Source organism: Balaenoptera physalus (genome assembly GCF_965194825.1).
Source record: "Balaenoptera physalus genome assembly, chromosome: 16".
In the NCBI taxonomy this organism is placed as follows: Eukaryota; Metazoa; Chordata; class Mammalia; order Artiodactyla; family Balaenopteridae; genus Balaenoptera; species Balaenoptera physalus.
In genome coordinates this window covers 13902569-13928010 of record NC_138898.1, presented here as the reverse complement: position 1 = coordinate 13928010, position 25442 = coordinate 13902569, and the positions used below count along the sequence as shown (strand labels likewise).

At 40.5% G+C, this 25442-nt stretch overlaps 1 protein-coding gene across 3 annotated transcripts in view; it reads left to right on the top strand.

Annotated features, from left to right (window-relative positions):
* The window catches only part of EYA2 (EYA transcriptional coactivator and phosphatase 2), a 291980-nt gene that overhangs the window by 193827 nt on the left and 72711 nt on the right, over positions 1-25442 (top strand). For all 3 annotated transcript variants that reach the window (XM_082431407.1, XM_082431406.1, XM_082431408.1), the window contains 4 exons: positions 3244-3311; positions 4811-4988; positions 18321-18463; positions 24636-24719. In XM_082431407.1, the coding sequence (XP_082287533.1) occupies positions 3244-3311; positions 4811-4988; positions 18321-18463; positions 24636-24719 (473 nt within the window). The remainder of the gene's footprint in view (positions 1-3243; positions 3312-4810; positions 4989-18320; positions 18464-24635; positions 24720-25442) is intronic.

Sequence of the window (25442 nt, the reverse complement as noted above, 5' to 3'; positions counted from 1 at the left end):
GGGAAAGGATAAATTTTTACGGTTGTGTTGGAACAACTGGATAGCCATATGCAAAAAGATTAATTTAGACCCTTACCTCACACTGTACACAAAAATTAACTTACATTATATCATAGACCTAAATGTAAGACCCAAAACTATAAAATTTCTAGAAGAAAAACATAAAGAATCTTTATGACCTTGGGTAAGGCAGCAAAAGCAAGATTCATGATAAAAAATTGGTAACTAAAACTTTTGCTCTGCTTTTCAACAGACACCATTAAGAAAATGAAAAGACAAGCTACAGACTGGGAGATAATATTTGTAAATCATATGTCTGATAAAGAACTTGTTTCCAGAACGTATAAGGAACTCTTACAATTCAGTATTAAGAGGACAAGCCCAACTTTTTTTTTAGTGGGAAAAAGATTTGAATGGACCTTCATCAAAGAAGATGCATGACTGATAAACACATGAAAAGATGCCCAACATGGTTAGTCATTAGAGAAACGCTACTTAAAGCCAAAATGAGATACCACTGCACACCTACTAGAATGGCTATAATCACAAAGACTGAACATACCAAGTGCTGGAAAACTGGAACTCTCTTCCATTGCTGGTGGGAATATAAAACATACATTGCTGGTAGGAATGTAAAATGGCACTGACATGTTGGAAGACAGTTTGGCCATGTCTTTGTTTTTTTTGGCTGTGCCATGCAGCTTGTAAGATCTTATTTCCCTGACTGGGGATTGAACCTGGGCCCTCAGCAGTGAAAGTACGGAGTCCTAACCGCTGGACTGCCAGGGAATTCCCTTTTTTGTTTGTTTGGGGTTTTTTGGGGTTTTGTTTTTTTGGGTTTTTGGGGTTTTTTTCAGTTTGGCCATTTCTTAAAAAGTGAGATATACTCTTACCACATGACTCCACAGTCTTACTCCTAGGGATCCTCCCAAGGGAAATGGAAACATATATCCACACAGGGCTTGTATGCAAATAATTATAGCAGCATTATCCATAATAGCCAAAAATGGGATGCGATCCATCCATAGCGTGGAATACTATTCAGCAATAAAAAGGAATAAATTACTAATGCATATTACAACATGCATGAACTTCTAAAGCATGATGCTAAGGGAAAGAGGCCAGACACAAATACACGTAATGATCCTGTTTCTAAGAAATATCTAGAAAAGGCAAACTCTAGAATAAGCAACAGATCAACTGCTGCCTGAGGCTGGGGATGGGGAGGGAACTTTGGGGGTGATGGAAATGTTCTAAAACTGCATCGTGGTGACGGCTGCACAATTATAGCGATTTACTTTAAAAAGGAAGTTTACTTTAAAAAGTGACATTTTTACAATGGAGGAATTGTATCATATATAAATGATATAGTATATAATTGTATAGTATTATATCCCAAAAAACAGTTCTAAAAAGAAGCAGCAACGACAGTCTAGAGTCATGTTGAAAATGCGGACTTGAGCCACACTGCCCGGGTTCCAGCCCCAGTGGCTGTCACTCACTATCTCTGTTGCCTTGAGCACGCTACTTAACTTTTTTCTCTGCTCGCTTTCCCCGTGAGAAGCCCTGACACACACGAGTTCACTGCTGTTATTGCTCTCACCACCCTCTTCTTTCTCTGGGCTCCTGCTCCATTGACCCTTTTTCTCTTTCTTTAACCTGTCAAGCTAATCCCTACCTCAGGGTCTTTGACCTCAGTGTCTGTGAATACTCTGCCCCCAGGATGTTTCCATCACTGGCTTCCTCTTATCATTCCTGGCTCAACTCAAATGTCATCTCAGAGGTCTTCCCTGACCACCCTACCTGAAATGACACCACACTCATTCATTCATTTACTCATTCATTCACTAAGTAGCATTTTCTAGTAGTAGTAGTAGTAGTAGTAGTATCATTTTTATCCCCATTTTACAGGTGGGACAACTGAAGCTCAAAGAGGAGAAGTCATTACACTCATTCATTTAATTCAAAACATAATTATTACCACCTTACACTCTTTAGAATGGCTACAATTTAAAAAAAAAACAGAAAATAAGTGTTGGCAAGGATGTGGAGAAATTGAAACCCTTGCTCACTGTTGGTGGGAATGTAAAATGATGCAACCACTGTGGAAAAACAGTATGGCGGGTCCTCAAAAAGTTAAAAATAGAATTGCCAAATGACCCAGCAATTCTACTTCTGCGTATATACCCAAAAGAATTGAAAGCAGGGTCTCAAAGAGACATTTGTATACTTATGTTCATAGCAACATTATTCACAACAGCAAAAAGGTAAAAGCAAACCAATGGCCATCAGCAGATGAATGGATAAACAAAAATGGGATATATATACACTATGAAATATTATTCAGTCTTAAAAAGGAAGGAAATGCTGACACGTGCTGTAACCTGGATGAACCTTAAAGACATTATACTAAGTAAAATAAGCCAGTCACAAAAGGACAAATACTGTATGACTCCACTTATATGAGTTCCCTAGGGTAGCCAGATTCATAGAGACAGAAAGTAGAATGGTGGTTGCTAGAGGCTGAGGGGAGGGGGTAAAATGGGACTTCCTGTTTAATGGGCACATGGTTCTAGTTTTGCCAGATGGAAAAAGGTTCTAGAGATGGATGGTGGTGACGGTTGCACAACATTGTGAATGTACTTAATGCCACTGAACTGTACACTTAAAAGTGGTTTAAATGATATAAAATAGACAAACAACAACGTCCTACTGTACAGCACAGGGAACTATATTCAACATCTTGTAATAACCTATAATGGAAAATAATCTGAAAAGGAATAGATACATATATGTATAACTGAATCATTTTGCTGTACACCTAAAACTAACACAACATTGTAAATTAACTCTACTTCAATTTTTAAAAGTTTTTAAAAATGGTTAAAAGGGTAAATTTCATGTTATGTACATTTACAATTTTTTTAAATAAATAATTTTTAAAACATAACTATCGAGTACCAGAAACTGTGTTGTGTGCACTCTCATTTATTTCTCACCAGAATCCTTTGAAAGTGTTATTTATATTTTATTCATTAATAATATTAATTTATTATTAATTAAAATATTATTTGCATTATTCATTAATTCGTTGAGAGCACTGAGGTTGAGAGAGGTTGCCAGAGTCACAGGTTCCATCCCAACCTGCCGGAGGACCTCAAAGACTCCACCTCTCTGCTGCGTCTTTCTCCTCCGTGTCCCTCTCTGACTGTAAAAAACCTCACCTGTCCCTCCTTCCTGCAGGCACAGCAGGGATCTATCAAGGAGCAAATGGACTGACCAACGCAGCTGGCTTTGGAACTGTGCACCAGGTAGGCAGAGCTCCGCACCCTTAAATAGTCCCCTTAAATCCAGGCACGCAGAGAGCCCCCTTGTACCTATGAGCCCTACCAGAAACCGTGTCTCTGATTCCCTGGTTTTGGAGAACACAGGGGCCAGACCGTACCAACAACCATTGGAAAGATACAGTGTAGAGGCAGAGAAATTGGAATTGCTGGCAGATTTCCAAGATGACCTGGGCTGCGTTATATGTTCCATCTTGATCTGAGTCTAAGACACCCATTGGCTGTTGAATCTGGGATGGATGGATGCAATAACCTGTGGTCTTTCACCAGACCCCAAGCTTCTCCAGGGTGAAATTATATCTTCTTCGCCTCTGCATCCCAGTGTCAAGTGCCCGACACAGAGTGGGAGCTTTATAAATGCTTGTTAGATTGAACTTAGTCAACACTGTGAAGATGGATGGATGCTGGCTAATAGTCTGAGTGTCTTGGTTTCACTTAGAGCGTGAATTAAGAACTAACCCGCTAAAGGTGGACGGGAACTCTGGGCACTATTCGTGCACCTTTGCTGTAAGAACCTTCCGTGAGCTCCTTGCAGGGTTGAGAAGCACTGCTTCGTGGTGGGGCCGAACATTTGAAACAATGACTGTTGTCGGGGAGTTGGACGATCTGGTCGGTTTAAGCAAAGCTTGATAAAGAAGATTGGCATTCTTCGATTTCATCTCCAAGACTCCTTCATAGGAGATTCTGGATCCCTAATGCTGTGTAGGCGCTACTGTGTTTGCACAACGCCCCCTCCCCCACCGTGAACCTAAAATGTCACCTAGTCTTTGGGCTATGTGTATGTGGTCTTTATTCCTCATTCATTTGTTCACTAATTTTTCCAGTATTTACTGAGTGCCCATATGTGCCCAGCACAGCCGTGACCAAGACGGACGCTGTCAGGGCCACGTGCATGTCCCTCAGGGTGCACCTGTTGACCTCTAGCTGCCAGGCTCTGCACCCCTGGGCCCAAGGGTGTTTTCTGGAACCAATGTATACAGCAGGCAGGAAGTGCCAGGGAATTAAGTGTTCCCTGGGAGCAGTTCTCAAGCAAAGACTGGCTGGACTTGGCATATAAATACCCCAGCTCCCTTGCCCCTTGGGAGAGATCTTTCTGAGATGTGTTTTCTACCACCCCAGCATCTCCCTGGTAGAATTCAGCTCCAGTGCCCACTGGAGACGCCCCTGTGCTGGCTGCCTTCCCTTCTCCCCTTTGCTGGCTCGCTTCCCCACTCCCCAGCTGGTCTCTCCTTCACACCCCAAATCCGCTACTTGCACTTGAATCCTTGTCTTGGAGATCTGCTTCTAGGGAAAGCCCCTAGAGCTTTTATTCTATAAAGAGCCCCTAGAGCTTTTATTTTTATAAAAGCCCTCATAGAGCTTTTACTGTAATAGTGGGGAGACAGGGACAGACACAACAGACCCAGCCTGGGAGGCCCCTTACCCACATCAGCCTGACAGCCTTCCTTGTGGGTTTCCCTCTCCAGGACTATCCTTCCTACCCCGGCTTCCCACAGAGCCAGTACTCCCAGTATTACAGCTCGTCCTACAGCCCTCCTTACGTCCCAGCCGGCAGCATCTGCTCCTCTCCCCTCTCCACGTCCACCTACGTCCTGCAGGAGGAACCTCACAACGTCCCCAGCCAGAGTTCTGAGTCGCTTGGCGGTAAGTACAGTCACTGTCGTGTGGTCATTCCTGGCTGTGGTCTGAGCTCTTATATGAAGGATGGACTGGACATAGGTCCCAGTTGTAATGAACCGGTCACCCAAGAGCTAACTTCATCTTTTGTTGGCTTTTCTTTGTGTGTGTGTGTGTGTATTTAATTGCACCCATGTTTAAAAGTTACAGATTTTTACCTAAAAATTCTAATGTCTGCCTTCTCTTGAAAGACGATCTGGTCACCCTAGGTCCACATTATTAAGTGACAGTGCTTGGCTGGAGCTGAGTAATGTCTGCCCCGTTTAGACAGGGTACACATGACTCCACATCCAGGCCCTTTGGTGATGTACATCACTGTGCAACTAACTCGCCAGCCTACGGATTCATTCATTCGTTCCGTAAATCTGCTATGCACATGTCTTCTCTTTTATGAGGTGATTTAGGCTCGTCACCACTAAATAACATGACAGCCATAAATTAGAACATCCAATGATAGTAGATATCATTGCATTTTATTCTTTTTTCTTCTTTTCTGAAACTTCCTCTTTCTGGGGCTTTGTAGAAGCTGAACGAGCATGATGGTTTGTGAACGTTCATTCAATAAATATTTATTGGTTGATAGCTAGAGAAAGAACAATAGTGAAGACTCACCTCTTTGTTCCTGAAGTTCTTGGTGCAGCTGTTGCTTTTAGCCCTTGTATTTTCCATCAGTTGGGGTGAGTTAGATAACATTGGTTTGGTGACAAATGGAGACAATGTGGCCAAGCATTTTTAAGTCAACTTTGAAGGACGTTTAGGGTTTGAGCATTGATTTTGGTCATTGTGACCTCGTCCCAGAGTATGGAAGAAATGCCTAATACCCACATTCCAATTTCCAAATTGCTTCCTTGGAAGAGTATGAAGTGTAACAAACTTTTCTTTGTCATAATCCTGAATTATCTTTGCCCATCCTGCTTTTCATAATGTGGCCTCTCCACACTGGTTTCAGAAATGAAATATAAGCAGGAAATCTTCCAATAGATGCTACTATCAATCTATAATTTGATGGTGAACTGGATTCCAAAGAATTACTTCCCAAGAATTTGGGTTATGTGGGAAGGTCGCTTTTGTTCCCCATCAGGAGTGAACATAAAGGCTCATTGTGTCTTTGAAATTTTTCTTTATTGTTTCCCCCTGTTCTTCAGGTATCCCCTGGTCTAAGGTTCAACAATAAGTGGTTGAGATGGTTTTTACTGTGTGTCTAACAAGCTCACATAAAATCTAATGACATAAATAATTGTCAGCTATAACCGAGGTCTCTTGCCTCTTCTCCCCAGTGTCCGTTATAAAGGAACGGCATTTAAGCATACTCGTTTGCCCATGCACACACGTACACGCTTATGCACTCTCTTAAAATTTCCCATAAAAACTCCACTTTTGAAATTATCCAGGATCTGCTTGAGTGGTTGGTTCCAAATTCCAGAGGCTCAAGAGGTTTATATATTACCGACAGATCATGCTCACTCTTTGCGTTGCCCGGATATGGTATCCTAATGCTCTTCTCCTCCCTGGCCCCCAGCCCTGCCACAGCACCATCTGCATCGACATGCATTAACAGTTACATTAAGCCCCAACAATTTGCAGATGATTGCAGGGCAGTTCGCTGATGGAGAGGGCAAAATCTGAACATCTGACGTTACTCAAGAGAAAAGACAAATCAGTAGTGGTTGCTTGAGGACTTTTTTCTTTTTAAGCTTTTAAGTATGTTACAAATTATCTAAAAAGAAGTTGTAGTGTATTTTAAATTTCTTAGATCTTCTCCCTAAGTCAATAGAAGGAGGAGTTTTTTTTAATCTCTCAAGAAGAAACTTGCAAGGTTCTTTCATGCAATTTGGCAACATCTAACAAAATTGAAAATGCATGTACTCTTTAACCCAGTTATTCTACTTCTAGAAACTTATCCTAAAGATAAATTCCCACATAGGTACAAAGACTTAAATTAAAAGAATATTTTGATGCAGCAAAAGCAGTTCTAAGAGGGAAGTTTATAGCAATACAAGCCTACATCAAGAAACAGGAAACATCTCGAATAAACAACCTAACCTTGCACCTAAAGCAATTAGAGAAAGAAGAACAAAAAAGCCCCAAAGCTAGCAGAAGGAAAGAAATCATAAAGATCAGATCAGAAATAAATGAAAAAGAAATGAAGGAAACAATAGCAAAGATCAATGAAACTAAAAGCTGGTTCTTTGAGAAGATAAACAAAATTGATAAACCATTAGCCAGACTCATCAAGAGAAAAAGGGAGAAGACTCAAATCAATAGAATTAGAAATGAAAAAGGAGAAGTAACCACTGACACTGCAGAAATACAAACGATCATGAGAGATTACTACAAGCAACTCTATGCCAATAAAATGGACAACCTGGAAGAAATGGACAGATTCTTAGAAATGCACAACCTGCTGAGACTGAACCAGGAAGAAATAGAAAATATGAACAGACCAATCACAAGCACTGAAATTGAAACTGTGATTACAAATCTTCCAACAAACAAAAGCTCAGGACCAGATGGCTTCACAGGCGAATTCTATCAAACATTTAGAGAAGAGCTAACACCTATCCTTCTCAAGCTCTTCCAAAATATTGCAGAGGGAGGAACACTCCCCAACTCATTCTACGAGGCCACCATCACCCTGATACCAAAACCAGACAAAGATGTCACAAAGAAAGAAAACTATAGGCCAATATCACTGATGAACATAGATGCAAAAATCCTCAACAAAATACTAGCAAACAGAATCCAACAGCACATTAAAAGGATCATACACCATGATCAAGTGGGGTTTATTCCAGGAATGCAAGGATTCTTCAATATACACAAATCAATCAATGTGATACATCATATTAACAAATTGAAGGAGAAAAACCATATGATCATCTCAATAGATGCAGAGAAAGCTTTCGACAAAATTCAACACCCATTTATGATAAAAGCCCTGCAGAAAGTAGGCACAGAGGGAACTTTCCTCAACATAATAAAGGCCATATATGACAAACCCACAGCCAACATCATACTCAATGGTGAAAAACTGAAACCATTTCCACTAAGATCAGGAACTAGACAAGGTTGCCCACTCTCACCACTATTATTCAACATAGTTTTGGAAGTGTTAGCCACAGCAATCAGAGAAGAAAAAGAAATAAAAGGAATCCAAATCGGAAAAGAAGAAGTAAAGCTGTCACTGTTTGCAGATGACATAATACTATACATAGAGAATCCTAAAGATGCTACCAGAAAACTACTAGAGCTAATCAATGAATTTGGTAAAGTAGCAGGATACAAAATTAATGCACAGAAATCTCCTGCATTCCTATATACTAATGATGAAAAATCTGAAAGTGAAATTAAGAAAACACTCCCGTTTACCATTGCAACAAAAAGAATAAAATATCTAGGAATAAACCTACCTAAGGAGACAAAAGACCTGTATGCAGAAAATTATAGGACACTGATGAAAGAAATTAAAGATGATACAAATAGATGGAGAGATATACCATGTTCTTGGATTGGAAGAATCAACATTGTGAAAATGACTCTACTACCCAAAGCAATCTACAGATTCAATGCAATCCCTATCAAACTACCACTGGCATTTTTCACAGAACTAGAACAAAAAATTTCACAATTTGTATGGAGACACAAAAGACCCCGAATAGCCAAAGCAATCTTGAGAACGAAAAATGGAGCTGGAGGAATCAGGCTCCCTGACTTCAGACTATATTACAAAGCTACAGTAATCAAGACAGTTTGGTACTGGCACAAAAACAGAAATATAGATCAATGGAACAGGATAGAAAGCCCAGAGATAAATCCACGCACCTATAGTCACCTTATCTTTGATAAAGGAGGCAAGCATATACAGTGGAGAAAAGACAGCCTCTTCAATAAGTGGTGCTGGGAAAATTGGACAGATACATGTAAAAGTATGAAATTAGAACACTCCCTGACACCATACACAAAAATAAACTCAAAATGGATTAAAGACCTAAGTGTAAAGCCAGACACTATCAAACTCTTAGAGGAAAACATAGGCAGAACACTCTATGACATAAATCACAGCAAGATCCTTTTTGACCCAGCTCCTAGAGAAATGGAAATAAAAACACAAATAAACAAATGGGACCTAATGAAACTTAAAAGCTTTTGCACAGCAAAGGAAACCATAAACAAGACCAAAAAACAACCCTCAGAATGGGAGAAAATATTTGCAAATGAAGCAACTGACAAAGGATTAATCTCCAAGATTTACAAGCAGCTCATGCAGCTCAATAACAAAAAAACAAACAACCCAATCCAAAAATGGGCAGAAGACCTAAATAGACATTTCTCCAAAGAAGATATACAGATGGCCAACAGACACATGAAAGAATGCTCAACATCATTAATCATTAGAGAAATGCAAATCAAAACTACAATGAGGTATCATCTCACACCGGTCAGAATGGCCATCATCAAAAAATCTACAAGCAATAAATGCTGGAGAGGGTGTGGAGAAAAGGGAACCCTCTTGCACTGTTGGTGGGAATGTAAATTGATACAGCCACTATGGAGAACAGTATGGAGGTTCCTTATAAAACTAAAAATAGAACTACCATACGACCCAGCAATCCCACTACTGGGCATATACCCTGAGAAAACCATAATTCAAAAAGAGTCATGTACCAAAATGTTCATTGCAGCTCTATTTACTATAGCCAGGACATGGAAGCAACCTAAGTGTCCATCATCGGATGAATGGATAAAGAAGATGTGGCACATATATACAATGGAATATTACTCAGCCATAAAAAGAAATGAAATGGAGGTATTTGTAATGAGGTGGATGGAGTTAGAGTCTGTCATACAGAGTGAAGTAAGTCAGAAAGAGAAAAACAATTACAGTATGCTAACACATATATATGGAATCTAAGGAAAAAAAAAAAGGTCATGAAGAACCTAGTGGCAAGACGGGAATAAAGACACAGACCTACTAGAGAATGGACTTGAGGATATGGGGAGGGGGAGGGGTGAGATGTGACAGGGTGAGAGAGCGGCATGGACATATATACAGTACCAAATGTAAAATAGATAGCTAGTGGGAAGCAGCCGCATAGCACAGGGAGATAAGCTCGGTGCTTTGTGACCACCTAGAGGGGTGAGATAGGGAGGGTGGGAGGGAAGGAGATGCAAGAGGGAAGAGATATGGGAACATATGTGTATGTATAACTGATTCACTTTGTTATAAAGCAGAAACTAACACACCATTGTAAAGCAATTATACTCCAATAAAGATGTTTAAAAAAAAAAAAGAATATTTTTTGCAGCATTGCCATAGCAAAAGACTGAAAACAACCTAAATATCCATTAATAGGAGTCAGGTTAAATAAATGATGGTGTATCCACCATTGGCACACTATACATCTGTTAAAAAGAATAAGTAAGCTAGTTATATCTTCACTAATATGGATCTCTCTTTGAGCTATTGTGATAGGTGAAAAACTATGATAGTGGCAGAACTATGTGCATAATATGATCCTGGAGTTTTTTTTAAATATAAGTATAGTTTAATATCCATATTTGCATAGGAAATTTCTGGAAGGGTGCAAAAAAACTGTTAACAGTCATTTTCTCTGGGGAGGAAACTAGAGGGAAAAGACTTGATGTAACAGACAATAGGCCACTCCACTTAACAGCAAAATTCACATTTTGTCACGTGCACATGAAACATTTACCAAAATAGACATATTCTGGGCCATAAATCATGAAGTCTCATTACATTTAAAAGGTTTCAAGGCATACAAAATATGTTCTCTGAAAACAGTGGAATTAAATTAGAAATAAATAACAAGAAGATTTTTGGAAAATTCTCAAATATTCAGAAACAAAATAGCACACTTCTAAATAACCCATGTGTGATGGTTAATTTTATGTGTCAACTGTCCAGGCGATGGGATGCCCAGACAGCTGGTTAAACATTATTTCTGGGTGTGTCTGTGAGAGTGTCTCCAGAAAACACTAGTATTTGAATCAGTAGACTGAGTAAAAGAGATGGCCCCCACCAATGAGGGCAGGCATCATTTAAATCCAATGAGGGCTCATCTTACAGAACAAAAAGACAGAGGAAGAGTGATCTCTCTCTCTCTTTTATTAAGCTGTGACATTCATCTTTTCCTGAGACATTGGGGCTTCTAGTTCTAAGCCTTTGGACTCCAAGACTTAAATCAGTGGGGGCCCCTTTCTTATTCCCCGCTCCTGGATCTCAGGCCTTCAGGCTCAGACTGGGAGTTACACCATTGGCTCCCCTGGTTCTCAGGTCTTTAGACTCAGACCGAATTATACCACCAGTTTTCCTGGTTCTCCAGCTTGCAAGTGGCAAATTGTGGGACTTTTTGGCCTCTGTAACTGCATGAGTCAATTCCTATAATAAGTCTCCATATATATAAATATATATATATACACATATGTTCTGTTTCTCTGGAGAACCCTGGCTAATACACCACAAGTCAAAAGAAAAATCAAAGGTAAATTTAAAAGTATTTTGAACCTAATGAAAATGAAAACACAGCGTATCAAAATTTATGGAATGTCACTAACACAGTACTTAAAGGGAAATTTGTGGCACTAAATCCCTATATTAGAAAAGAAGAAAGGTTTTAAACCAAACACCTTATCTTCCACCTTAAGAAACTAGAAAAAGAAAGGCAAACTACACCCAGAGTAAGTAGAGGACAGGAAATAACAAAGATCAAAATGGAAATCCATGAAATCTGAAAACAGAAAAACAATAGAGAAAATCATTGAAACCCAAACTTGGTTCTTTGAGAAGACCAATAAAATTGATAATACTCTACACAAGCTGATATGGGGAAAAAAGAGAAGATATAAATTACCAGTAAAATGAGAGGTGACATCACTACAGACCCTACAGATATTAAAAGGCTAACAATGCAGTAGTCAACAACTTAGATGAAATGAAGAAATTCCTTGTGGGACAAAAACTTCTGAAGCTTTTTCAAAGAAATAGGCCTATATCTACTAAATAAACTGAGATTTTTTTTTGTTAAAAATGTTCCCACAAAGAAATTGCCAGGCCTAAATGTCTTCACTGATTAATTCTACCGAACATTTAAGTAAGAAATATCAGTTCTACATTAATTCTTCAGGAAAATTGAAAAGGAAGGGATACTTCCGAACTCATTCTATGAGGAACGCATTACCCTGATGCCAAAACTAGGCAAAGACATTGAAAGAAAACAACAGACCAATGTTTCTCATAAACATAGATACAAAATTTCTAGACACAATGTTAGCAAATTAGCCCAACTGTATATTAAAGGATACTATATCATGACTAAGTGGGGTTTATCTTAAGGATGCAAAGTTGGTTTAAAATTTGAAAATTAATGTAATTCACCATATTAAGTAACTAGAAAGAAAAAAAAGAGATTATCTCAACAGATGCACAGAAAAACATTTGACAGAATCTATCATTTGTTTCTGATAAAAATTCCAAATTAGGGGTAGAAAGGAACTTCCTTTATGAGAAAAAGGCATGCAGTGGACTGAATGTTTATATCCCTCCCCCCACAATTTATGTGTTGAAGACCTAATCGCCAGTGTAATGGTATTTGGAGGTGGGGGTCTTTGGGAAGTAATTAGGTCATAATGGTGGAGTCGTCAAAGTGGGATTAGTGCCCTAATAAGAAGAGGTACAAGAGAGATGATATCTCTCTCTCTCCCCACCATGCGCGGATACAGCAAAAAGACATCCATCTGAAAACAAGAAGAGGACTCTCACCAGGAACCAAACTGGCTAGAGCCTTGATCTTGAACTTCCCAGCCTCCAGAACTGTGAGAAAAAATCTCTGTTGTTTAAGCCACCCAGTCTGTGGTATTTTTTTTATAGCAGCCCAAACTGACTAAAATAGGACAGCTACAAAAAACCTACAGGTACCCCCCCCAGGACCAGAAACAAGACAAGGATGTCTACTCTTACCAATTCTATTCAGCATTATACTAGAGGTTTTAGGCAGTGCAATAAGGGAAGAAAAATAAATGAAAGGCATCTATATTGGAGAAGAAAAATCAAAACTTTATGAAGTAAAAAGAAGTAAAATGACATGATCACCTATGGAGAAAATCAGATAGCATCTACAGAAAGCTGCTAGAACTAAAAAGTGAGTTTAGCAATGTTGCAGGGTACTATAAAAACCAAGTGTATTTCTTTATGCTAACAACAAGCAGTAGGAAATAGAATATTTTTTTTAATTTTTATTTATTTATTTATTTATTTATATTTATTTTTGGCTGTGTTGGGTCTTCGTTTCTGTGCGAGGGCTTTCTCTAGTTGTGGCAAGCAGGAGCCACTCTTCATCGCAGTGTGCGGGCCTCTCACTATCGCGGCCTCTCTTGTTGCAGAGCACAAGCTCCAGATGCGCAGGCTCAGTAGTTGTGGCTCACAGGCCTAGTTGCTCCGCGGCATGTGGGATCTTCCCAGACCAGGGCTCGAACCCGTGTCCCCTGCGTTGGCAGGCAGATTCTCAACCACTGCACCACCAGGGAAGCCCAAGAAATAGAATATTTTTAAATGCCATTTACAGTAGCATCGAAAAATATGAAATATTTAAGGATAAATGTGACAAAAGATGTGCAATACTTGTACCCTTCAAACTACAAAACACTACTGGGAGAGGTTAAAGAAGACTTTAATTAATGAAGAGATATATCTCATTCACAGGTCAGAAGACTTACTATTGTTAAGGTATCAATTCTCTACAAATTGATCAAACACAACCTCTGTCAACATCCCAGGCTTTTTTTTTTTTTTGTAGAAACTGCCAAGTTGATCCTGAACTTCATATGGAAGTACAAAGGACCTAGAATAGCCTTAACAGCTCTGATATAGAAGAACAAAATTAGAATACTAACACTACCTGACTTTAAGACTTACTACAAAGCCACAGTAATCAAGACAGTATGGTATTGACATAAAGATAGACTAGACCAGTAGATCAGTAGATCAGTGGACCAGCATAGAGAGTGCAGAAATAAACCACATGTATATGAACGTTTTTGACAAAGATTCAAAGCAATAAAGGATAGTCTTCTCAACAAAAGATGCTAAAACGACTGGATATCTATATCCAGAAAAAACTGTACTTCAGTACATACCTCACATGACATACAGAAATTAACACAAAATAGAGCATAGACCTAAATATAAAACTTATATAAGAAAACAGGAGAAAATCTCTGTGCTTTTGGGTTAGGCAAAGGATTCTCATATATAACACTAAAAGCATGATCCAAAAGGAAAAAATATTTTATATAAATTGGACTTCATGAAAATTTAAAACTTTTGCTCTTCAAAAGACACTGTTAGGAGAATGAAAAGACAAGTCATGGTCCAGAAGAATATAATTGCAAAACATATATATGATAAAGTAAGTTGTATTAGTTAGAGGTCTCCAGGGAAATAGAAGCAGTAGGATATAGATGTAGATATAGACAGATAGATATAGATGATATAGATAGAGATTTATTATAAGAATTGACTCATGTGGTTATGGAGGCCAAGAAGTCCCACAATCTGCCTTGCGCAAGCTGGAGAACCAGAAAAGCCAATATTATAATTCGGTCTGAGTCAGAAGGCCCAAGAACCAGGAGTTCCAATGTCTGAGGGCAGGAGATGAATGTCCCAGCTCAAGAAGAGAGAGAATTTGCCCTTCCTATGCCTTTTTGTTTTATTTGGGCCCTCAATGGATTGGATGATGCCCACCCACATTGGTTAGGGCAGATCTTCTCTACTCAGCCTACTGATTCAAATGCTAATCTCTTCTGGAGATACCCCTCACAGACACACCCAGAAATAATGTTTTCCTAGCTATCTGGGCCTCCCTTGGCCCAGTCAAGTTGACATAAAATTAACCATCCAGAATATATTTTTTAAAACTCTCAAAAGCAGTAATAAGAAAACAAGTAACCCAATAAAGAAATGGGCAAAGTACTTGAATAGACATTTCACCAAAGAAGATACAGGCATGGCAAAAAAAAGCACATGATTAAGATGCTGAGTATTAGTCATTAGAGAAATGCAAATTAAATCCTCAGTGAGATACTACTACATACCCCCTAGAAAGGCTGTAATTATAAAGACTGACCATACCAAAGGCTGGCAAGGTTGCAGAGCAACTACAACTCCCTTAACCCTGCTGGTGGGAATGTGAAATGGTACAACCACTTTGGAAAACAATTTAGCAGTTTCTTAAAAAGTCAAACGTAGGGACTTCCCTGGTGGTGCAGTGGATAAGACTCTGCGCTCCCAATGCAGGGGGCCCGGATTTGATCCCAGGTCTGGGAACTAGATCCCACATGCATGCCACAACTAAGAGTTCGCATGCCACAACTAAGGAGCCGGCGAGCCAAAACTAAGGAGCCCACAAGCCACAACTAAGGAGCCCACCTGCCTCAACTAAGACCTGACGCAACCAAATAAATATTTTTTTTAAAAAAAGGTCAAACGTAGACCTACCATATATCCTAGTAATCATGCTGTCTCATAAGAAGAAAGCTTATGTCTGTACAAAGACTGATGAGTGACTGTTCATAAAAGCTTTATTTAGTCCAGCCAAAAACTAGAATCAACCCAAATGTCCATCCCCAGGTGAACAGGTGAACACATGGTGATACATCCACACAATAGAACAGTACTCAGCAACACAAAGGAATGAACTATTGATATACATGACAACATGGATTGAATCTCAGAACAGTTATGCTGGCTGAAAGAAGCCAGACAAGTGTGTGTGTGTGTGTGTGTGTGTGTGTGTGTGTGTGTGCGTGTGTGTACACGCATACCGAGTGATGCCATTTGTTTAAAACTCTAAAAAATATAAACTAATTTATAGTGAAAGAAAGCAAATCCATGGTTGCCTGGGGGGGTAGCAGGAGGAAGAGACTATAAAGGAATTACAAGGAAACTCTTGGGTGCTGGATTTGTTCATTATCTTGATTGTGGTGATGGTTTCATAGATGTGACCATATGTCAAAACTTACCAAACTGTGTGCTCTAAGTATGTGTGGTTTATTGTATGTCAATTATACCTCAATACAGTTGTTAAAATAAAGAAGTAAAAACATTAAAAAGGGAGAAATAAAAAAAGGGAAATGACTCCAAGAAAGATTCCTATAAATTGCTCTAGCATGTGTACCTCTGACTTTGACCTTGAATTTTGACCCTTCATTCTCAAGAATGTATATGGTCAGAAAGGGCTGCTTTTTTTGGCACCCCTAATAAATTGACTCTACATAACACCTTATTGGGACATTTTGTAGGTAGCTGGTGTTTCCTCCTCTTTTTAATATTTGCCTGGATTTTAGTGGGGCCAACAAGTGTTTTCTAAGCCTCCCTAGCCTTAGAACTACCTAGTGAATCAGGATAAACTTTATTTATGACTTTTAAGCATCTGTGAATTTATTTAGTGCCTGTTCCTCATCCTCCAAAAGAAAGTCTTTGCTAGTTTGATGTTTGGGAATCTCTAAGGCTGTATCCTAAAAATTTGGGGGAGTTGGAGACAGCCCAACAGTTCTGACAACTCAAAATCACATCTTTTCTTATTATGTCCTTAGTCTGCTAAGAAGTTTTATAAATATTAAACAAAAAAAATTCAGTCCCTTGGGTTTTGGAGGGAAATATTCCTTCCAGGGTAGGAAAAAAATTAGTCCATTGCCAAGCATTTTTATACAAAAGCATTTTCCCCCCGATGATCCAAGAACTGGCAATTATGGAAGGAGAGATGGAGTCCACAGGGTACATTTGGGAGCTAAAACGAGCAGCTGTAAGATGAAAGTGGGATGGAATGTCCTCTAAGGTTCCATGCTGGTTTACAGTTCTGTCACTCTAGTGACAAGGGCAGGCCCAAATTTGACTTCTGACTCTACCACTAATTTGCAGGGTAACAACAGGATTACATCATCTCACTAAGCCTCAGTTCCCTTGTTAGTTAAATAAAGATAATAAAGTCTAGTAAGATGTATTTAAAACTTCTGTGCTTAAAAAACAACACAACTTGGATGCTGGCTTTGGGACCTGAGTGCTGGGAACAAGTGCTGCCCACTTGTTCATTCAGGATTATTAGACAGTTGCCCAAGGGCAGGACCCTGGTAGCCTCTCAGTACACCGTGTCCGGAAACACCACCTCGATGAGAAGCCTCGATGAGAACACCCACCCTCGGCCGTGCACCTTCTCACTGATCCTCATGTGTATGTAGGTCTAGTCAAGCCAGAACACAATTTAAATCATTTACTGACATCTCCTAATTGCCAGCCCTGTGCTGGACGCTTTCGCCTATATAATCTCAAACTGACAAATTTCTTAACAAGTAAAGCTTAAATGACTTGCTTTTAGTAGAGAAAGTGGAGCAAGCCGCCTAGGGATAGGAACCTAGAGAATTCTCCCCACACACGCCCCATTCACCCCAAGGGAGGGATCTCTTAAAGGTAGAAGAGTTTGATGCCCAGCTACATATATATGTGTGTATATATATATATATATATATATATATATATATATATATATATATATGTTATTTTCTTCCTTCTTTTGGTCTAGGGATTCTCAAGCTTTAGGATATATAGACAGTTGTAAACACAAAACAACTCCGTTCACTGGAATTGTAGCTCCCCAGCTGCCCCCGCCCTCACTTCTCTCAGATCCCTGCTCAGCTGTCCCCTTATCCATGAGGCCTCCCCTATGCATGGCACAGGGAGATCAGCTCGGTGCTTTGTGACCACCTAGAGGGGTGGAATAGGGAGGGTGGGAGGGAGGCGCAAGAGGGAGGGGATATGGGGATATAGGTATACATGTAGCTGAATCACTTTATTGTACAGCAGAAACTAACACAACATTGTAAAGCAATTATACTCCAATAAAGATGTAAAAAAAAAAAATTAGTAACCTCCCAGCACTCCTGGACTCTTATCCGATTTGTCAATTCTCTATAACACATGTCCCCACCTGGCATATTATATATTTACTTGTCTGTCTAATGTGTCTCTCCTCTCTCTAGAATTTAGGTGCTATGGAACCAGTGCCTAGAACCATACCTACTCAGTAAATCTTTGCTGGATGTATGAATGGTTATGAATAGGCGGTTTAAGGCACTTTCAAGAGTAATTTTGATTCTACGTGATCTTTGCCTTCTCTGCTGCCTTGGGGACCTCCCACTTTGGAGTTAGATGGTTCTGGTGTAATAGTTCGTGGGAGGACACACTCAGCCAAGCCTCTGATATGTCTGCCCTTCCCTCTCCTACGCCAGGTGAATATAACACGCACAATGGACCTTCCACGCCAGCAAAAGAGGGAGACACAGACAGGCCGCACCGGGCCTCCGACGGGAAGCTCCGAGGCAGGTCGAAGCGGAGCAGTGACCCCTCCCCAGCAGGGGACAGTGAGATTGAGGTAACTCAGAGGCTTCTGCCTGACTTGGTGAATGTCATCTCCACAGGTGGCCGGAACAGGAAGCGGGGGGGCAGACTTCTGTCTGGGGGAGAATGGCCCTGTGTGTTCACAAAGTGCAGGAACAGAGAAAAGGGCCCTTGATGAAAAGGAGGGAAGAATTCGGTTGGCCACACGGAAGCACTGTTGACTGACCAGGCTAGGAAAAGTGACCCTAGAGATGGTAAAGATGGGTGATTGTCAAATATGAGCCACAACAACATCACCTGGGGGCCTGCGAAAACCCAGACGGCTGGGGCCACCCCCCAGAGTTTCCAGTTCAGTAGATCTGGGGCAGGACCTGAGAATTCGCATTTCCAACAAATTCCTAGACAATGCTGATGTGCATTGGGCACCACACTTTGAGAGCCTCCAGTAAAGATGACATTGGACAGTGGACCTTCCCCACTGGGTTAGAGTGATTCTTAACCTTGGCTACATGATAGAATCACCTGGGATGCTTTTTAAAATTCAGATGCCCAGGCCCCATCCCAGACTAATTAACTAGACATTTCAGGGAGTTCTGAAAGTTCCCCTAGTGATTCTACTATGGCTTAGATATTTATCTACCTGAAGACAGGAGGCTGGCTCAAATAAGTTTGCATCATTCTGTAATTCTGAGTTTCTCGGTGGTTCTCAGTATGGGCTGCACATGAGAATCTCCTGGGGAGCTTTGAGAAACCTTCATTCTCAAGCCCAGATCAATTAAATCAGATTCCCTGGGGGTGGGACCCAGGTGTCAGTATGTTTAAGCTCCCTAGGTGATTCCAGTGCAGCCCAGGCTGAGAACTACTGGTCTAAGCGACGCGCCAATCTTTATTGTAATAAAGCAAGTGTGCGGTTATTGGTCAGGCACTGACATTTTCCCAAGCAAACAAACAAAAAAGAACAACATGCATGAAAGATGGGGAAGACCACTAGAAGGGACAGAGGCAAGATGGATGCCCCCAAAACAGACAGAAGCAAGTGTTACCTATCAAGGGAGAAAAATGGGCACATGCACGAGTTTGTACTTGTTTGCAAAAGGCAGTCATTTTGCTGGCTTGAGTGTGCCATGGGTATACATGGGTGGTATTGGCAAAGCTTGAGTCACTGTCAAGATATCCAAATGCAGCATCATCACATCCCTATGGATAATCCTGTACAAATTATGGAGCAGCTACAAAGTTCAGCCAGCAAACTCAGATAAGCTAAGAAATACCGTTTTCATCATTTCCTTAAAATCAGCGCCATTTTGACTCTGAGTCCCCACCCACCAGGGTGGTAGGAAATTCCATTTCATTATTGGGGCCTTTCCCCTCCCAGAATTATATGAGAATCTCAGCGTTCAAGTGGTCTCAGAAAACAGAATAATAGCCTCTTTTGTCCATTGTGGCTTGGCGGCCGCTGCCTTTTTCATTGTCAGTACCTGCAGTGGTCACTGAAAGTCCAGCTGTTCTCTGGGGTCTCCATGCCATATGTTGGGCATAGAAATCCTTGTCGAGAGTAAGAACGTTGGAGTATTAGCTACGATCCTTTGGTTGCAAGCAACAGAAACCAATTCTGGTTACTTAAGCAAAAAAGGATCTACTGGGAGGGAACAGCATGGAGAGGAAGTGATACAACCAAGGTTAGAAAGAATAGTAACAAAGGCCACGTTGGGGAATCTGGGGAACCTTCAGGGTGCCGGCCCCTTCTGGAGAGCGAGATATTTGAGATTCTAGCGCCATGTCACTTGATGTCCGATTCCAAGGAGGCAGCATCCCATTGGCCTGGCCTGGATCCTCACGCTTGCCCCTGATTGAGAGTCTCACCAAGATCGCACACAAAGGGAAAAGAAAATCGAGATGCTCGTTCTAAGAAGGAGATGGATGCTGGGGACCCCAACAACGGATGGCCAATACCCAGACACTTGATATTTAGCCAGTGTTCACTGGTAGGGCTGTACTAGCTAACCAGTGTCACTAGTAGGGCTGTGCTAGTCAGCCAGTATTCACTAAGAGAGCAGTAGCAGTTGTTTACGGCTGGTGTCTGTTCCGATCATCCTAGAAAGTGTTAAATATTTTGAACATCACGCTCGTCCCCTACACTTGGTATACACAGCCATCTCTTCTGTGAGCTCGACTGCCCTCGGGACCTGCCAGAGAGCAAGTATTCCCACTGCTCATGGGACTCTTCTCAGTCCAGAGGATTCTGTTCTTGCTTTTCCTCTAATTCTTAAAGCCACCACCTTCTAAAACCAAGGAGACTTGGTACAAACCCTTCAGGGGGATTAGGCCTTTGCACAAGGCTAGAAGAAAAGATACTGACTCTTGATCACCCTTGCTTTCTGCCTTCCCAGATGCCTGAGGATTTTCTACCAGCTTGAAGTTGCAGAGCTATAGAAATCCTGGAGAGCAACACGTACTTTAATATTTTTTAAAAATGTATTCGATCACCTGACGTGGTTTCTGCTCTTGGTAGGGGACAGTGGGGACGGAGAGACATTTTTCCATTAAGCTGAGAAGGGGGTGGGGGGGCATGGAAGGATTATGGGGTGATATTATTCTGGAAACATCTGCTTCTTGATTCCAGAGTAAGTACCACTGGGCAGGAACAGTTGAAAAGGTGTGAGCTGTGTTCCACCGCCGTGCTCAGTATCAGCACAGAGGTTTTGCATGGGTCGCACCTCTTAAGTCTTTGGCACTGTTGCTAATGGCTGCAGCCCACGAGAGAGAAATTAGGTAGAGAAGTGGAAAGGAGGAAAATTCTGAGTATGTATTAGTTAAAATCCCTCGACTGCAGGTGCCAGAAACCAACTTGAGCTAGCTTAAGTGAAAAAGCAGAGTTTATTTAAGGATACAGGGATTCTCTTAGAACCCAAGTGCCAAGGGTACAGCAAGTGTCAGCAAGATATTGGAACCAGAAGGTAGGAGGGGCAAGGAAACGCGTTTACACCTTCTCTCCCTACGTTCCACAGTGTAGGTGCTAGAATCCCCAAGCGATACTGTCTTTTCAGTGGGCATGACTCTCCTCCAGGCCCCTCACTCTACTTCTAACTAAAACCAAGTCCTGCAAAAGTGTTGGGTCGTGTTTCCATCTTTCACCCCTCTGTTCCTCTCTCTCTGCAAACTAGTCTTCCCTGTCCTTCAGATCACGTTGCTACCAACAGCCACCCAAAGACGATGAATTTCTTTCCAGGTCTCAATTTTGAGTTCCCAAGGAAAGGCCTCTGACCCAGCTGGGGTTAGGGGCCCACCCCTGGCCCAAACCCTGGTGGGCTTAAGAGTTAGGGTCACGAGCAGAGTGTCCACCAGGAACAGTATACCCACTGAGAATCTAACACAGGGAGATAGAATGGTGGGCTAGTGGGGAAGAGGGACAGACCCTCTTCAGAGAGGATATAGGCAGTAAATTCAGGAGTCAGCATTAAATTTGAAATTACTTGATTTTTTAAAGAATTCTCTTACCAAAATTTCTAAGTTTAACTGATCCATCCTAGTTAGTTCAGATAAATTAGGACTTAGCATATTTAAACCCCAGAAGCTCTCTTCAAAAACAGTGGTTTTCAAACTTTTTTTTTTACCATGACCCATAATAAGAACAATACTTATTATCATGACCCAGCATTTACATACACATAAATGTAAAAGATCAAAAAATTTACAAAATAATATTCCAATAATATTCACTAAAAATTGTTTCTGAATGAATAAGTAAAAACTTATGGCTGTCTAATTATCTTAAATGAATCATTTCCATGTAAAAATGGACTTTTGCAAGGAGTTGGGCCAGTGGCGTGAATTGGGAGATGCCAAGATGGACACATGAGGCAAAAAAAAAAAAAAACTCACAAAATAATATTCAAGTCTACTAATTGTTTTGAAAACCTGCATTAATTGACCTTTTTCTTTCTAGATACTACCTTTCTCTTTACTTTTAAAGGCATTGCAAATGTGTAAATACAACCACTGACCCCCCGAGAGTTTTCCAAGGTGGCCCATTCAGGATGGTAGACTGAGTAGGTGCCTTTGTTGCCCCCAACACCAGCTACATAAATGATCACGCAGGCCTTTTGTTCTTAAAAATAATGATCACCAGAAAAAATTATGAAAACCAGCAGTATAAAAAATTGAGGCCAAGATAAATGAATAGGATAAACTATGAGAGGTAATTTAAGAAACACAAAAGATCTTAGAAAAATTCTGATTGGTTTTCTTATAAAGATTCAAGGAGGTCTTGTATCCACGAAGAAAGAAGTGCAGGCTATTGGGAAAGGAACACTCAGAGACAAAGTAAAAGCTACTGTAAATTTTTAAATGATAGTGAGAATCAAAAGTTTCATAGAAGGGTTGGAAGAGAAAGTTAAAGAAATCTCTGAGAACATAGATCAAAAAGACAAAACTACAGAATACTGTTTTTAAAGGATAAGCAATATCAATCGAAAAGATCTAATTTGTCTATTGGGAATTCCAGAAAGATATAACAATGGGAAAGATAGGAGGACGTTATTTAAAGAAATAGGCTTGAGAAATGTTTGAGTGCTGAACAGTATGAATGAAAAAAGACAACACCTAGATATATCCTCATGGGATTTGAGGATGCCAAGTACAAAGAAAAGAGCCTAAAAAATCCAAAGAGAAAAAAAGGAAAACCTGTAAAGAACTGGGGATCAGTGAAACATCAGACTTCTCATTAATCATGCTTGACACAAGATAGATTCTTTCAAAGATCTAGAGGGCATTATTTTCCAATTGGAATTCTGCACCCAGAGGAACCTTAGAGCAAAATAAAGACATGATCAGATTAGCAAAAATGCAGGAAGGTTACTTTCCATGCTCCTTTCAGAAGAAGCAACTTAAGGATGTACTCAAGCAAAACAAGGAAGAAAACCAAGAAAGAGACTTGGGATCCAGAAAACAGTGGATCTGACCCAGAAATGCAGTAAAGGGAAGTCTCAGGATGCTAGCTATGTGACAAGCCTAAAGATGATCGAGTCCATATTGGAACATTCTGTCACAGAGGAAGAACATCTGTGATATAGAGGGTGTGGCTGAATTTGAAATTCTACTGAAGGCATGTTATTGGAAACAAGGAAGGAATTAAAGCAATTAATAAGCTCCAGCAAAAACAAAAAGTTATTCCAGGCAGGCGTGATTCCTATGAACAAACTGAGATATGGCACGATTTTAATCAGGATGGAGTACAAGAAAGGAGAATACACATGACCTTGGTGGTAGGAACAGTCTCCTTAAAGTGGCTCTGGAGTTATGACATTAGATACATAGAGAAGGAAGTGAAATCCCAGCACATTACTTCACTCTGCAGTGAACAGTAATCACAAGATGTACATAAATGCTCTATACTGGTTACCAACTTTTAAAATCAACATATAGACAGAGCACAGAAGTCTTAAGTACAATTATAAAACCCAGTGCACAAACCAGTTTATCCACATTGACAATGCAAAAGTGAGGCTAAAGCTCAGCTATTCAAGAGGCGAGGAGGTAGTGGGAAAGGGTAGGGACACCAATGTCCATATTTTCCATATTGGGTTTGCTGTTTTAGCCAAGAGAAAATATCCAGTGCTGATGGGAATTGGAAATAGAGGGGTTCGCATATGTGAAAAATATTAAATTCTGGAGAAATGGGGGAGATTTACCATGAGCTAAACCCTCATCTTTCACATTGCCCAGTCAAAAGATATTGTTTAAAGTTGGCAAATCAAGAAGTAAAAGTATGTTATTTAGAGTTATAAAGGTAATCAGCAGAACTGCTAAAAACAGAAATGTTTAGAAGTAGCTGGGCTTATGGTGAGCAGTGAATGTAAAATGGTAGTATTTCATTTTGTCAAATGAGTTATACGATTTTTATTGTTTTTGGACTGAACTCCTCCTTTTTTGAGCTTTTATGTGAAAGGCAAGAACAGGCGTCTTGGTTCTGGCATCTATGGGTTGATAGGAACCCAAAAAATTGGCCATCAGAATATATTTTACACAGCTGAGGTTGAATGGGGACTTGAGGATACATGTGTGAGTCACATGTTTTATAACTTAAAGATAATGTTTTTTAAGACATATTTTCCTCCCAGGGAATTAATTTCTGCAATTTCTGCAGACATTAAGTCAAATGCAAGCAAGTGCATTTGTCTCCTTTCTCTCCCTCTCTTTCATCACAGCGTGTGTTCGTGTGGGACTTGGATGAGACAATAATTATTTTTCACTCCTTACTCACGGGGACTTTTGCCTCCAGATACGGGAAGGTAAGAATCCATTTTGTCTCCTTTTTTTTTTTTTTTTTTTCAACGTGACTGTCTGTCCAGCTGGTTTGTCTTGGGAATTGTGAGGGCAGTTGATACGACAGCTTCTCCAACAAGCTGCCCCTTTGCGTCAGCCGGGCTTTGGAAGGCCTATGGAATTTTCCCTTGACATGTGAAATTTTAATTAGCTTCTCCCATTGTCTCCCATGCCTTTTCTTCCAACACATGAAACATTCAACATCCACTTGATAGGATATAAGCTTGTAGTCTTCGGCTGTCTCCCTCCTCCTAAGAGGGCTAGGAGATGCTTCAGCCAAACCCAGTAATCCTAGCTGAAAAACGAGGTAAAGTACTTTTCTTCTTCCCTGTTGTTTATTTTAGTGTCTCCGGCAGATGAATTTAATTTTCCTTCCATTTTTCTGAGACAAGGGGGAGGCATTTTGTCAGCTCCAGCATGGATCTTAGCAACAGCTTTGCAAATGTATCACCGACAGATTATGTCGGGGAACCGTCCAGTTAGAGCTCCGGGCAGATGCTGCTGGTTGACTGGTGGTCCATGCAAGAAATGTCAAAACGCCCTTAATAAAGCAAAAATGAACCCAACCGCTGAAACCCAAACCCTGCCGATCCCATGGGCTTTGTATCAAACCACATGTGGATGCTCCAGACGCCTGCCATCTCTTCGGGGAGACAGGTAGAGGTGGCAGGGCGGGGCTTTAGGGGACA